General features: G+C 37.6%; 1 protein-coding gene across 5 annotated transcripts in view; it reads right to left on the bottom strand.

Annotated features, from left to right (window-relative positions):
• LRBA (LPS responsive beige-like anchor protein) overlaps positions 1 to 15210 on the bottom strand; it is a 415388-nt gene that overhangs the window by 46549 nt on the left and 353629 nt on the right. For all 5 annotated transcript variants that reach the window (XM_087736323.1, XM_087736322.1, XM_087736324.1 and 2 more), the window contains one exon: positions 13375 to 13542. In XM_087736323.1, the coding sequence (XP_087592449.1) occupies positions 13375 to 13542 (168 nt within the window). The remainder of the gene's footprint in view (positions 1 to 13374; positions 13543 to 15210) is intronic.

Below are 15210 nucleotides of genomic sequence, written 5' to 3'. Positions count from 1 at the left end.
AGTGGAATATCTTTACTAGCAAATGGGAATTCTACATTGCATTGAGGGTAGAACCAGAAGAACACAGGAGGAGCAGAATGCAGACAGTCCCGGACATCAGTTATTCTGTGCGTGTTAAAATCTTTAGGGCAAATCTACAGTCTATAGGATCTACTATTTATTTCCTGTAAAAATATATATCCAATGTATTATTCAAAATGAATAAAATATTTTTGAAGCATAACTCCCATGCATTTCTTTTAGAGCTGAAAATAGATAAAACGAGGCAATAATAAGCTTCAGATTCGTTAACTTCCTTGTGTATTGACTTCTGATCAATATAGAAACTTCCGTTCCCAAATAGCCCACATCAGCATTTAAAGGGAGTCAGAATTCTGTCTTAGCCATGAAATCTGGTATGTCCTTTAATTCCTGACCCTAACTCTACAAACTATACTCTCTTACATAGTGCCAGGACTAAGAAAGAAAATTAAACACAAGATAGCACATATTGATGCAGTGTTGCAAATACTTCAAATACGTTCATCACAACAAGAGCCCAAACTGAGGTAGAACAAAAATCAGATGTTGTAAGTGCTTTAATCAACAGAAGATCAGCAGTCAGAACGCTATTTTCCACAGTCCAGATCTCAGAGGAACTCACCACCTTCCAGCAACATAAAAACTGGAAGAGACACAGTTATGGTTCCACTGCTTACTCACATACGTGAGGCTCATCATTATCACACTCCTAGACCACACAACAGCAGCAGCACAGCTATTTGTCTCCCACCCACCCTCAGTGCAGAAGACAATCGCGCTGGGATATTAAAAACAAGTATAAAATATTCTATACAACCCACAAGTAGATAGTCACTGCCTGTTTTCACACAGTGTTCTGTCAGAACTGGTGAAAATGCTGACCAATGGGACAGTGACTTTGCCAAAGCCTGCCTTAGAGGACCACAAATTCTCTGTTTTCAGTCTTTAACAGACAGTTTCTACATCCATGTTTATGATCTAGCTTGAGTTTGGGATTTACAGTTCCGGCACAAACAAGTCTTTTAGACTCATTAGGTTCTATCTGGTCCTTCCAAAAAAATATGAGAGCCTACATTTCCAGGATTACAATAGCTCTCTGACAAAGTCTTTCCCTTTTAGCCAACAGAACTGGGAAAAATCTACATTCAGATCACGTAACACAGGTAACAAGGTTTCATAAAACATCAAAACGGTACATAAAGGCGCAGATATTGGTATCTGTATGTCCTCTCTACTGACGTCTTCAGAGATCCAAAATAAATTTGAAAAACTGTTGAGTAAAAGCAATAACACTTGGACAATTACGTCTAGACAGAGTGGCTGGACTGCAGCATAAACACCTTTTGCACTCTTTTTAATTACCAAGAAAAAAACCCCGAAGATTTCATTATTTGGCTTCAACATTTCTTAATTATGACCAAGAGAGTGTACGAGCAACCCCAAATGATTCCTTCCTTTTCCCAGATTGTATTCAAAGTCAATCCAGATGTCAACTCCACGTTCTGATGATGTCTCCGTCAGAAGGGATCACATACAGAAGGATGCAAGATGACCTCCCTCTGTCAGCAGAAACATGTGATGGTGGAGCTAGAATCAATCCCCATTCTCTCAATTTACATAACAATAGAAAGAGAAATACAGGGCATTTTAGCCACCAGATGTCACTCAGACTTTTGTTCAACCTGTCAAAGAAAATCAGCTTGGAGCAGGGAATCTTCTCCTCAGAGAGATAATTAATATCTCCTTTGAAGAAAACAACCTACCACTTACCTGAGAATATACAGTAAAATGACCATCAGTCAAAAAGTCATCAGCTCACTTTCTAATGAATTATAGCCCACCTTCTAACTTAATTTTCTTGCAAAATGTATTACTAGCATTAGTCGGTATTACTAAGAGATGGCCAGCTGCTTCTAGTGGCAGAGGAATTGCTGAATCCCTCCGGAGCATACAACCATTTAGATTATTGTAGGCAGAAATATTTGGGAAATTTGCACAACTAGTTTCACGTCTATTAAAGGCACTATATAACTGGAAAGGAATAACCTTGGTTTGAAAGATATCTTTAGTTCCACAAACTCTCATCGCTGAAAGCATGCTGCATACCACAAAGTAAAAGATAATATCATTCAACATTTTGTTTCACTGCTTCTCAAATATCTCAGTAAAATAGCCTTCTTACTGTTAATCCTCTACAAAAACAAAACTTTGGTAAGGCCAGAATTGTTCCAGATGCTACAACAAGTAGTAGTAAAATGAAACAAGGTAACTAACCCCTTACAATAATCCACACAGTATGCATCTCAAACCACCTACTTCTATGATAAACACGGTAGTTCGAATGTTAATTCATTTATGAGTATGAAAGCCATAAGCAAATTTCACAAGTTAACATTTACCCAATTACCACAATAACCTGTTCCTAAAAAGGTCTCCTGGATCACCTCCTCTTTTCTTGGGGGGTGGGGAGAAGGGGAATAGGGGAGTAAATTAAAAGAGGAAGAGTGAAAAACTTGAAAACTTGGCTTAGCTATAATGTAGCTTTTGGCCACTGCTTAGTACGGATATTTTCAGTCTCTGAACTTACCCTCTAATCTAACTGTGAAGAAAGTTAATTCAACAGCATGCAGTACCCACCGAATACGGCTGTAAATTTTTTTGGGAAGGAGGGTGATGGGGAGGTTGAACATATGGATGCAGTTAAGGTAAAAACAGATGTTTGTTACTTTTCTTTGCAGCAACACTCAGAAACTAAGTCAAAATTGCTTTTTTTTCATGTTTATGTCTGAAAGAACTATAAAATTAAATATGAGGGAGGGCGGGTGGAGGGGGAACTGCAGTGAGTGTCACAGAGAAAGAATGAAACGGTCTCCAGTTTTGAACTCAAATCCTGAAATGAAGGCCCATATAGTTAAAAGGCAAGACATACACCATTTAACTCCAGATTTAAAGACCCTTAAAGAGACTAGCTCAGAGTTGCTTTCATCATGCCTGCTCAGACACAAAACACCAAATTGTCTGAAGAGTCTAACAGCACAGCACACCCATGTTAAAATGCACGCCTCAGTCTGAACACACGACAAGCTACAACCCTACCATTCGCTACAAAGAGGCTACTTTCAGTCAATGTGCCTTTACAGATCTATACCGAAGTATTTCCAGTTACTTCTCAAATCCGTAAGATTTAATTGCCAAACACTCGAAAACCCAGGTGAAATAACATCATCCATTGTAATACATATTCTTTCAGCATACGTGTTAGGGACAGAAAATGTTTTGGGTTCATCCTCCATCTTTCCACCTAGTATTTATGCCCAGAAAATAACAGCCCTTGCAAAAATAATTACTTTGGCTCTCTGCCGCTCCTACCTCACTTTTCAATATTCAAAAAGGTTTACACACATGTTCCTCAGTGATTTCTATTGGCTTGAGCGATATGCAATTATGATTACTTGCTTTCCCTTTCCTTCCACCCAGATGTTGCTTTACAGCACGAGAGAACACAGAATATTTGACAGGTTTCCCCTCAGACAGTGAAGCTGAATGGCATAGTGGCCAACTGACTAGCTCCTTTCCCCATGGGATGGTGATTAAAATCAAGCTCCGATAACAAGTGATCAGAAAACCTGTTCTGACCAGATAGTCACTTACAATCCCACAGTAAGATTCTTAGTTAAATTCCTCACAGACTACAGAGACACAGAGAACACCAGCCGGAGAACAAGCACAAATTGTAACAATTAGATAAAATTCCTGAAAACAGGCTAAAGATTATAGAAGAGAAGCTCGTTGTAGTACCGTCTCCCCTTGCTTCATAACAATCCCCGTTAGATCAAGATTGTGAAAAACGGGCACAATGCGTTTCTGACACAGGCAATGTGTATGCTTGCTGACGGTACACCTGCCCTGGGGATATTGCACCACACTTGACCCAGGGAAAAAATACAGTGCTCAAATGTTAGTATCATAAATTCACACACTCCCATCCGCTCCTTTAAAAATAAAATGAGCCACCTAATTTCTTCATGGCAAACCAGAAAAGTCTTTCTCTTGTTTCGACTTCGCAAATCAATCCTTTTATATTGAATCACTTCAATTTTCTATCATTGCACTATGCACTTAACGTACTGGTTTAAAGAACATTGCCTACGCTAGCTTTGAAATATAACAAATAACAGGGGAGGGAAGGGAGCAAGGAGAGAAGAACGGCTAAAGAAAAGATACTACAAGATCAAGAGTTACATACTGTTCTCTAGGTATCATTAAACACGCCTGCAAAATGTTTGTGATATACCCTCTGTTAACCAAGCAGATTGTAAAAGGTGCCTGTTGCAGCCCACTAATGCAATTACTACTTCAACCCAAGTAACACAGGTTTATGGCTTCAGAGCTGAAGCGTGGGCAGAAATACTGTCAACAGCCTGCAGAGGGGGACATTATTAGAGTACGCTAGCAAGTTGGTATGAAATAAGAAGGGCACAACCTTTGCCTGCTGCGATGCGTTAGGGATATATGTAACAAAACTGAGTACGCCTCATTACACAGGAAAACAACATAAAAATGTAGAAATGAAAGCCATCAAATATAAATGAAGCATAGGGGCTTTTTTTCTTCCTTCCTTCTAGCTTCCTTGCAAGAAACACATCTGTTGTATAATATTTTTCTTTCCCCCCCCCCCAATTTCAGTTCCTTCTGTCTGCTCAAAATACCACAGTTGTCTGTTTAGAAGTTGGTTACTACTCTAACCACTTGTTATTTATTAAATCCAAACTACCATAGATACCTGGAGGGGTGAAGGGTTACGATACGCAGGATTTTTTTTTCTCAAAGCTATTTGTGATTCAATATATGAATAATACTTTCTTCTGTTCACATCATAGAAAAGTGTAGAAGGGAGCACAGCGTAGGATACCTTCCACCACACCTTTAAAAACAAAACCACTAACCCAGCTCTTAAATTACGTTACAAAATTTTCTGTGAGAATAAAGAAAAATGAAGTCTTTTTGTCCAGACAAATCAGTATGACAATTACATGCAGTCATTAAAATAAAACAGGAAGGAAGCACAGTTTGTGAGAATACAAATAGATCCCCCTCAGGGTCGTGCAAGTTGCTCCAATCTGAATATATACATTCCAGGCATATTAAACAGAGGCATGGCACGGCCTGGCTGCAATCTCCAGTTCACGCAGCTGTCCGTCTACTGCAGCGTAATCCCGGCTGCCAATCTGAAAGAAACCAGTTAGTCAGAGCAGACACAACCAACAGAAACAAATGTCACTCAATAATGTTCAGAGGCACTGGGTTCATGGATAATTTCAAACAGTATCTCTGTCTGGAGCACTGATGTGCTCATTCAAAACACCTAAATCTTTGGCTACTGGAAAGAAGCAGATAAAAAAACTCGAACTAGAAAAACAGGTCTGGTAGTACTTCAAAGAGACTGACAAAATAAAAAGGGAAAAAGAGTCCAAAAAGAAAGTTAAGATGAATTTAAAGACCTGCAAATAAAACTGGATTCAGTACAAGGAAAACCCTAAGCAGCTCTGGGGCTAGTTTTTTTAAAATATAACAGTCTCCGTTTTATTTGAGCACCACAGCTAAAATTGCCTGTCTCTCTTTGCCGTGGCAGCTGAAGATTTCAAGAACGCAACTCATTGCTTTCATTTAAAATCAATAATTACCACATAGAAAGTAGCGGCATTGCCATGTACAATACCTTGAAACTTCATCAGTTTCTGGCATTATTCATTCACTCTTCTAAATAGCTAAACATAATCTTTAAAACTTGCGACCCTCACACAGTCTACCTGCTACTTAGCTGACTTCAAATTTTCTGACAGGGAACTTTTTCTTCTGGAAAAAAGCAATCTGTTCCAATCTGTTAGCATTCCATGGAATTTCTTCGACTTTGATGCCATCTCTATTTATTAAATAAAACAGCTTCATTAAAATAAAACATTTCAGTCTGAAAGGAGGTTAATACACTGATGTAAAAATCCAACACTTAACGGTCTTTAAACTGTCTTGGGTGATCACCTTTCAGAATCTGTAACAACTGTGAAAAAGAAACAAGTAACTCATTTTGCTAAGCTAAGACACACATTTACTTAAACTAAGTCATAACTCCTACCTGCAAGATTAAACTCGCTGTTTTCAAAGTATGGCTACAGTATTATCTCAGTCTTCTACTGCAAAGAATGAACTTCTTGTTATTTAATAAAACGTAATGTTTAACTGAGACTTGATTTTTGGACACTGCTTGAGGAAAAGCACCTTCGACATGACCGCAAGCTTTCTCACTCAAGAAGCAGCTAGTGTTCAAATATAACTAATAACTAATATAATACAGTTTGGTAAGTAAATACCACACCACATGTGCAGACACAGCAGGAACACGGATGAGCTAGATACCCTAGGCTGCAATGAGCAAATACAATGAAAACAGTCCAAACAAAAATTTTTAGTTTCCCAATTACTGTGAAAGTCAATACAGATATTGTTTGGACTGCATAAAGAGCCTGAAAATAACTGAAGCATGCTGATGACACAAAAAAAAAAATGAAATTTTTGTAGCCTGTTCACTTCCATGTTTGATTCAAGGCTAAATGACTCAGTGTACGATAACTGTAGCTATTACACACTAGTATATCTCATCCTTTCCACATATGGAGGAGGAAAAAAAGTTAAAAAATGGAAATACTTTCTATTCAAAAAAGTTATTTTTGAAGGATTATGAACGTCACTTTTTTCCATTCCTTGTTTACCTTTTGATTACTCTTTCTTATTTAATGCTGGCCAACAAGTATGTCAGCTATCTAAGACTGACCGGCCAGGCACAAATGAAAATGTAAAGAGCCCAGGGGGTCTCAAGGCCTCTCTGGCTCTGATAGATCCACAAGACAGGTCAAGCAAGAAGAGGTGAGGGAACTGACTGCGCTGAAAATTTCTATCCTTTGAATTTCAATTAGGGGCTGAGAAAAAAAGCACTTGGAGCTGAAGAACTAATTTACATGAGTTACCTCCTTCCAAAAAGCTTTACTACATCAAGCCAAAGCAGTTGTTTGATTTTTATTCTTTTAATCCTTGTACATCAAGTACCTCAGTCCTACTTTAATTAATTCTAAAATATCACTCTCTTTCCCGCTGGGTAGAGAAGCAGAAACACCAGATAAAATTAGAATCTATTCTGTAATGAAGGACAAAAGAGAACATCCAGGTCAAATATTTTTCTGGATCAAAACCTAGCTGAATAGTTTTATGCCTGTTTCTAAGCGCTCTAGTAAATACATAAGTTAAGACAAAGGGCAATAAACCCCCATTCGTCATGTCAAACTCTGGGCTGAATGGAGTCAAAGCAGTGCCACACCTCCCAGATATCACAGTAAACACTTGCTTATGCTCCTTTTGCCTGTTTACTCCACCACCACAGATAGCTCACAGTGTGAGCCGAGATGTGAGAATTAATAGGCAAATGATACGAACTGGTGGCAGGAATGGTGCTCCTGTTATTTTAATGCTCCTTTTACCAGAAGAACAGACTTCATCTTTTCGTGGGAGAGTCCCGATGCTCAGACAAGCTGATTTCATGCAGCAGTGGTACCTGCCCATCCACAACAGCATCGGAGGCCCTGGCTTCCTTACGCAATCCCGCTCCGCAAACCTTCGCAGGAAAAGACCACAGCAGGGGTTTGGTTGCAGCTGACAAGTCCACCTCTCCTTAGCCATGAAATCAGTATGGTTCTTTTAAATACAGCCTTCTTAATTCTGATTCCATATAGTGGTATTTTAATATAGATTTGCAATTAAAACTAGACCAATCCTTAACATTTATTTGGCTTTTCACACTGTTCCTGTGCTGTACAACGTCAAGCATGCCATCTGTGCAACACACTTCTGGACAGAGATGATGCAAAGATTGTTTCTCCAGTATTTTGGATTTTGCCTGCATGAATTCGTTACTTACTGAATTCAGCACATCTAAATTTACTGTTCTGTGACAGTATTTTATAATCACTTTATCCTACTTTTTAAAACTCATCGCAGCCACAACAAAGGCTGTTGCCCAACCTGCTAAAAACAGACCGATCGGTTTCCCAACTATTTAGTAAATGTTAACTATGCTATAAATACGAATCGTGTTTATACTTTGTGAAAGATTCACTGTTGTCAGAGTTCTCCAGCTGAGTTAGAGCTGAAATATGCTGTTAACTCCCACCATGAACGCAGCTAAAAGAGAGGCCAAAAATGCTTTCTCTGGGATAAGATATCAGATCTGCTACTGCTGTCATGGAACTGGGGTCATGTAAACTAAACATCCTTGTAACTTCTTTTGGAAAGCACAGAAGTCTCTCAAACTGTAAATATTTAAAAATAAAATTAGACTTATAAGGAATAGGTCTGAGACGCATAAAACTTACCCAAAGATATTAATCTCAGGCTAAAAGCTATTATCCATAAAATAATTTATCTCATATGCCTTAAAACTGAAAATAGAAGAATTATTTCCTCTCTTTATATAATCAGAAGTGGCACGTTCAAATAACATACCAAATGGTATGTCCAAGCTGATTCTTCACAATTTTTGAAACTCCTCAGTTCATATGGAAATAAAATATCAACAGTAGAAAGAAAGGTGCCGATAGAATGGAGAAAGCTGTGCTTCCTAATGTTAAACAGACGACCTTCGTGTAACAAAAAGGCACCTTCTCTTCAAAGGAAGAAGTATAAAGCAACTGAATCATCTAAGGCTAAAAGCAAATCACTTAATGAAAGTATGTGGGGTATTTATTGGATGGGACTTATTCTCATCTTTTTCGAACTATTACTGCTAATTTAAAAAGCATCAGTCTTCTTTAATTGCTGCCTACAAAGATCATATCAGATGATATTTTAAAAATTATTTAAAGAACATGGTTAGGTGCTTTTTGATAAGCATGGTACAAAATTTAGCATGCTTCCTGAGGTTAAGGGGTTCCTGTAGTAAATCAATGATGTATTCTCCAAGTAGTATTTTGCCTTCCCACTATTAACTTCATCTCTTTTCTTTACACTTATCCAGTGTTTATGCTAGCTACATAGGGCTATCAGTGGAGAAATGGACTTCTAATTAGGAACTCTTGAGTGCAGCCCAGATTCACGATCATCCTTTGCTACACTACGCCAGAGACAAGAGGAATTTCTATTCTTCTGACCAAGGCACTAATGGAATACCCACAAATCAGTCCAAGATACAAATTATTTTCTATGGATTGTGCTTCACCTCTTAATCAGTTGCTCGTCTGAATGGCTTAGATCTAATTCTACTCCCCCCCCCCCCCCCCCCCCTTCTTGGACAGCTATTGCAAAAAGAGAGCAGAATTTGTGATAAGAAGGTGCTGTGAATTCTCTCCAGAATGGCTGGATGACATTTATCTGTGCTACTGTGACTCCTTGCCGCTTCCATACAGGCAACAAAAAAGCCCTTCCACAGCAGATCTTGTGATTGGGAGTTCCACAGATCAAAACGTGGTCTTCAAGAATGAGTCAACAGAAGGTAGTCATATAGCATACCTCTGCTGGCAAATACCGCATTTTCCACCGGAAAGAGACGTGATATTTACTGCTTGTCAACTGAACAGCAACTTCCCTCCGCAGTTGTAACCTCCTTCGGCAAGATACACAAGTACAAGGATCAGTCAATGATAATGCTGCTAAAGTGGCTCGAGGATAAAAGAAGAGGAGGAAGGAATGGTCTCTGCAGGACGAGTAGTTCACAGCTATGCCAGCAGATATACTGGATCTCTTGCCTTGCTCCTCCTGGTTGCAGTTCCCTTCCCCCACTGGCTGTGACTCAAACCCTTCTCTCTTGATCTACTCCCCTCCCCCTGAGATTTGCCTTTGAATTATGCAAGCTTTGCACTCCCCAGGGTTTATCTGCCAAAAGGTAGCATGTGGCCCATGGTTTGCATTTTAGTTTAAAATTTTCTATTATAGCAGTCAGATCCTTTCAAAATACTTTACTTCCTTTATTCCCATAGGCAGAAAGAATGGCAGGAAAAAATTGTTCACAGCAGTATGAGAGGATGTAAAAGTTCTACATTTTCAGTTTAAAAAAAAAGAAAGGTGGAATATGGTTTTAATCAAGTAGTTTTCCTTCCTAGACGAGTGCTTCCTTCTTGTAATATATATAACCTGACTGCCTATAAAAATAAAGGTGCCAGTTGGAGCCATTTAGAAGACCTAAGGAAATTCTGCATTAACCTAAACTCCTCCACTCCTCGGTTCCTTCCACTATTATTCTGTGTGTGGCCCCTCCTGATGAGTTAGGTCACCGATATCCATACGTGTATCTGTGAAGATACTTCAGAAACACATGCATCATAGGCTTCTCATTCCTGATGTGGTCCAGGCTTAGCATAGACTATCTATGTGGAGAAATTGCCATGGTTTAAGCACATGCTATTATTTCCATATGATACCCAAAAGCCTCAGTAACTTGCAACTCTCGGAGTATACAGAAGCTTCCCTTTGTTTTAGGTTTGCAAATAAAAATGTATTTTCTGCTACAACTGTCAAGATTTAAAGACCCAAACACTGAACCTTATTGAGAGGAGAAAGCCAAAAGCATCCTTTTTGAAACCAAGAAATGCAGAGTAAAATTTCTGGTTTAATAGTTGCCTAATAAACAGATACTAAATCTGAGATGTTGTGCCTGCCTAAAAATACTGTTAACTGTCCAGATCAGAAACTCATTTGGCCTCTAACCAGGAATTTGGTGGAGAAAAGAAGAACTACTTTCTGGCAAGCTGACTGAAGAAGAAAAATAAATGCTGATTGAAGCTGCTCGGCAGTACAAAATGTTAGTGCAGGTCCTCAGGGAGATGGATTAGTAAGCAGGAAGAAGGTGAAGCTGTCAAAGGTGCATGATAAATTCATTTAGCACATAGATATAGAATGATTATGCACATAGATATACACAGAAACAGATTTTTTTATTACTTTCATCTCTACTCATAAGTAAAATCAGAATAACTCACCATTGGTGATGATAGTCATTAAATCTCTGCACTGTCAATATCGTATCAGAGCTGATCACATGTACCATTTCAAATTACATATACACATTTACATAATAAAAAAATACGCTTTACAAAATACACATAAATAGCAAGGTATACCTAACTAAACAGGAGTCTTTTTACTGTTTTACTGACCTGCTTAAAAATACTAAATAAAAATATTCCATTGGACCAATCTTCAAGTAACTCAGCGTGAAAGTGCTACAAGATACCATTCATTCTGCTGCCTGCATTCATCAGCATGTATTTTTGACTCCATCAGTAGTGTTTTGAAATTCTGCTGCTGCTAAGCTACTCCATTATTATGAAGTCAACAACACTACTATTCTTCCTCTCCTGTTTTCATTTTTATATGCCACTCAGTTCAGGCAGAATAGAACAACTCAAAAATAAAAAACATTGTAGTGAAGTACAATAAAAACATGACAAATTCAAAAAATTTGGTAACCAAATATATTAATATATTTATAGAAGCACCAAGTGAATGCCTCTCTAACTGGGACAATCCACACTTCCAGACAGATTTGTAACTTCCCTGGTCTTAAATTACTTTTTTTCAGGCTACAACACAAGTAGAACAGATCCCAGTTAAACTGATAATAGAACTGTTCCAGAAAAAGTAAAAACTACACGAAAATTGTGTGTGGCAGACTGCTACTTTGATTAGTACTACTTCAATTATTAGTTTCTTAAATGATAGTTCATTTAATACCAAAATTAAGAACAAATTACACACAATGCCCAGTCTATTTTTCAGCTCACACTTAAACGTAGCACTTCAAGAGCCTAATAAAAACTCTTACAAGGCAAGAATATTTCCTTGTCAGTGTACAGTGGACAAACATTATCAATGAAATGAAAACATGACAGAGTGAGCATTTTGTACCCTTGGGTCAATAATGGTTTCAAACCTAGATGATGACATTTTTTCTTAAAAGCCAAGTGTTCCAGTATCTCTTTTCTCAGCTCAATTAAATGTATTTACGTGCAACACCTATATTTTAGCTCAAAGTGGACCACGATGCAGTCTGCAGGCTGATGGCAACCCACGCAATGATGACATCCAGCCATCACTTTTGGTACTTAAGCCAGTCCTCGCGTACCCTTGCATACCCCCCAAACCTTTCCATTGCACCCACAAGCCAGCTACAACCCACAGTGTCACTATGATGTGACTTTCTCTACAGAGGCTGTCAAGGTGCCCCAAACAGTCAGATGGCCAGTACGTACAGAGAAAATAGTATTATTTCAAATAGTAATTGCTTACTTCTCAGACCTTCTTTCAATAAGCAATAAATAACAAAAACTTAGATTACGATTAGCCTAGAATTCTGCAGTGAACGTGAAACCTAATATTTGTAAGCAGAAATGTCTTCATTCTTCTTTTCATTCAGTTCACACGTATTTTCCCTGTTGGTATACATCTAGCCACCCTTTTAAATAAAATTGTTGATAGCAATCATATTACTTTGTTCTCAGGGACTCAGAACATTTTATAACGAAGTACCAGTTACATTTATTCTATAATCAATATACTTGCAGCTATACTTGATACCAATGTATTGACTGAACAGGGGACGTAAAACCTATCAAAAAAGCTGTTTTAATCATCCGCCCACACCGTACCCTTTTTTTTTTTTTTTTAAACAGCTGTTTAGCTGGAGGAGGGAGGAGTCTTTAAGCCCACAATATCCTAAGGGATACTTCAGCAAATAGATTTTTCTGAATAGTGCTGAGTCTGAGTGAGACTACTGATCTTTCCCATGTTTAAATATTTACTTTTGCGTATCAAAAATACAGGACAAATTATTAATCTGATAGAAAGCCAAATAAAAATAATGGAAGCTACAAAACTATAGTGTTTGATGCGTACTACATATGCAGGATTGCATTAAAAGAGAATTTTTAAAACTGTAAAAGTAAATTCAAAAGTGCAAGCCAAATCAAGGTTGCTCACTGTCTTCTGCCATTAAGATCCAGTATTTGTGAACAAAATGACTTCCCTCAGCAGCTGAAGCAATCTTTGAACATTTATTTTTATATTGGCATCCAGTTTGTGCTGAATCCAGGTGCACGAAGTTTAAGAACAACTTGCATGCTTGTTCTCTTAATTTTGCATGCTATGACAACTGGTTCAGGCACCTTGCATTTGACTGGCCTGTAGCCAAACCACAGGAGAACGCAAAGATTTGAACATTCGCCGGTAGCCTTGAACAACGTGGAATCTCTACAGTTTCAACACCGCAGTCGTTCACAAAGATTTTCCTTTACTATATTTAAAGTACAAACTTACCTCTCTCAATACGGAATCCGTTATTGAACTTAAATTAACAGCTCCTTCGTAAGTCAAATAGTAGAACACATTCAGGGACCTAACAGCCTCTGGCCCTTGCTGTTTGTAGCCAAAAATCAGATCAATCCACTGGTGAAGCTGGCAGGAAACAAACTCACTTTCTAATGCCTGTGAAAAAACCACACACAAAATATATAAACTTGAGTTTGCCAGATAGTCATTATTTAGTAGTAGTAGAAGCATTTTTTTAATAGTGTACAAAATTATCTTAACAAGTCTAAATACAGAATTGATAACAGCATTTTAGACATTCTATCAAAAAAAAAGGTGGGCCCTGTGATAGATGCCAGAGTCTCATGCCTTACTCTACTTCCCGCTGACCAGAAGACCTTGCTTTTTAAACTATAATAGTGGGAATAAGGAAAAAAGCAGTAAGTGGAAGGCATTTATGCATTTATGGAGAGCAGGGCTATGTTTTTATGAACTCTCAAGATGAAATTGTGCTTTTCTGTGTGATCTGCACAGTGAATAACAACAGCATGATAATCCGATTCCGACAGACAGAGGGAAGATTGATAGACCTGGGGAAACTGAGCTAACTAGGGATGTTAGGGTACAAATTATTTAACATGCTGGAATATCAACTTGCTATTACTTTTATGCACTTCTGGTATATACGTCTTATACAACCTATACAGAAACAGTGTTATGTTGAATGATTAAGCCACTTTTCTGAAGATGTTATCCAGTTACAACCTAATCCCCAGGACAAAAGAATCCAAACAGTAATGAAACTCTCATAATGGTACTGGACGCAGCACAAATATATTAAAAGGTAACTTAAAAATCATTGTCATCTAAAGAGTTAATTCACATAGATTAAATCACTAGCAGGATTTGCTTTATTTTATACAGAGGATTCAATATATTTCTTATTTGAATGAGCAAATGAAACAACGTAACGAAGTCTGATATTCTCTTCATCTAACGAAACAAATGGCATTTTCCTTGTAAAGGAAATGCCTAATTTTGAGCAGAGGAAGTTAAAATTAATCTGAAAACCAAGGAAATCACTCTGCAATTTGCACACAAAAATGATGGGTTTGTTTCATTAACCGATGCCTGAAAACAACATTTAAATTGACACATAAAACAGCAATTGTCTTAATTTGTGTGGTGCACTCCACACAAAAGCCCTAAATATGTTCAAATTAGAGCAAGCTGCTTGATTGTCACTGCAGTCTCATGTCATATTAATGCATGACAAACATTAAACCATACACTTAAATGGCAATTTATATCATTTAAATGTTTACTGCCACACCAGATCATCACTCATTTAAATGTGACTTTCTGACAGCTAATTTCAGTTAATTTTCCTCGATTCACTTAATTAGAACTTTCAATCAAGAAAAGACCTGTACATATCTTCGACATCATATCATTCTTTTTTTATTATTATTTTTATTAGGATTCCCAGCTACTGAATTGCTGAAAGCATTCTTTAAAATGAATTACCACACAGTATAGTATCTCTTTGGATGATCATATGGAAATATCTTACAACACATATGCTTAGACAGGGTTTTTTCTTTCTTACTTTTTTCTTCTTTTTTTTTTTTTTTAAATTAAAAAAAACGCCAACATTTAGACACAGACACGCAATTAAAACTATAAAAAACCACAAGCAGGCCAATTAAAAATTAATGATTTCAAAATTGTTTAATAAGATAAAACCAGTCAGGAGTCTCATGAGTGTCCATAATACTACAATGTGCAGCCATAAAATTCTACAGGGCTCAGCAAATGACAATGATAGGAATTAATTTTCTTGCT

This window comes from Nipponia nippon, unplaced genomic scaffold (genome assembly GCF_047370975.1).
Source record: "Nipponia nippon isolate SJK-2023a ecotype South Korea unplaced genomic scaffold, ASM4737097v1 scaffold_6, whole genome shotgun sequence".
In the NCBI taxonomy this organism is placed as follows: Eukaryota; Metazoa; Chordata; class Aves; order Pelecaniformes; family Threskiornithidae; genus Nipponia; species Nipponia nippon.
The sequence above is the reverse complement of the archived record's forward strand: the minus strand, read 5'-3'. Positions and strand labels throughout refer to the sequence as shown.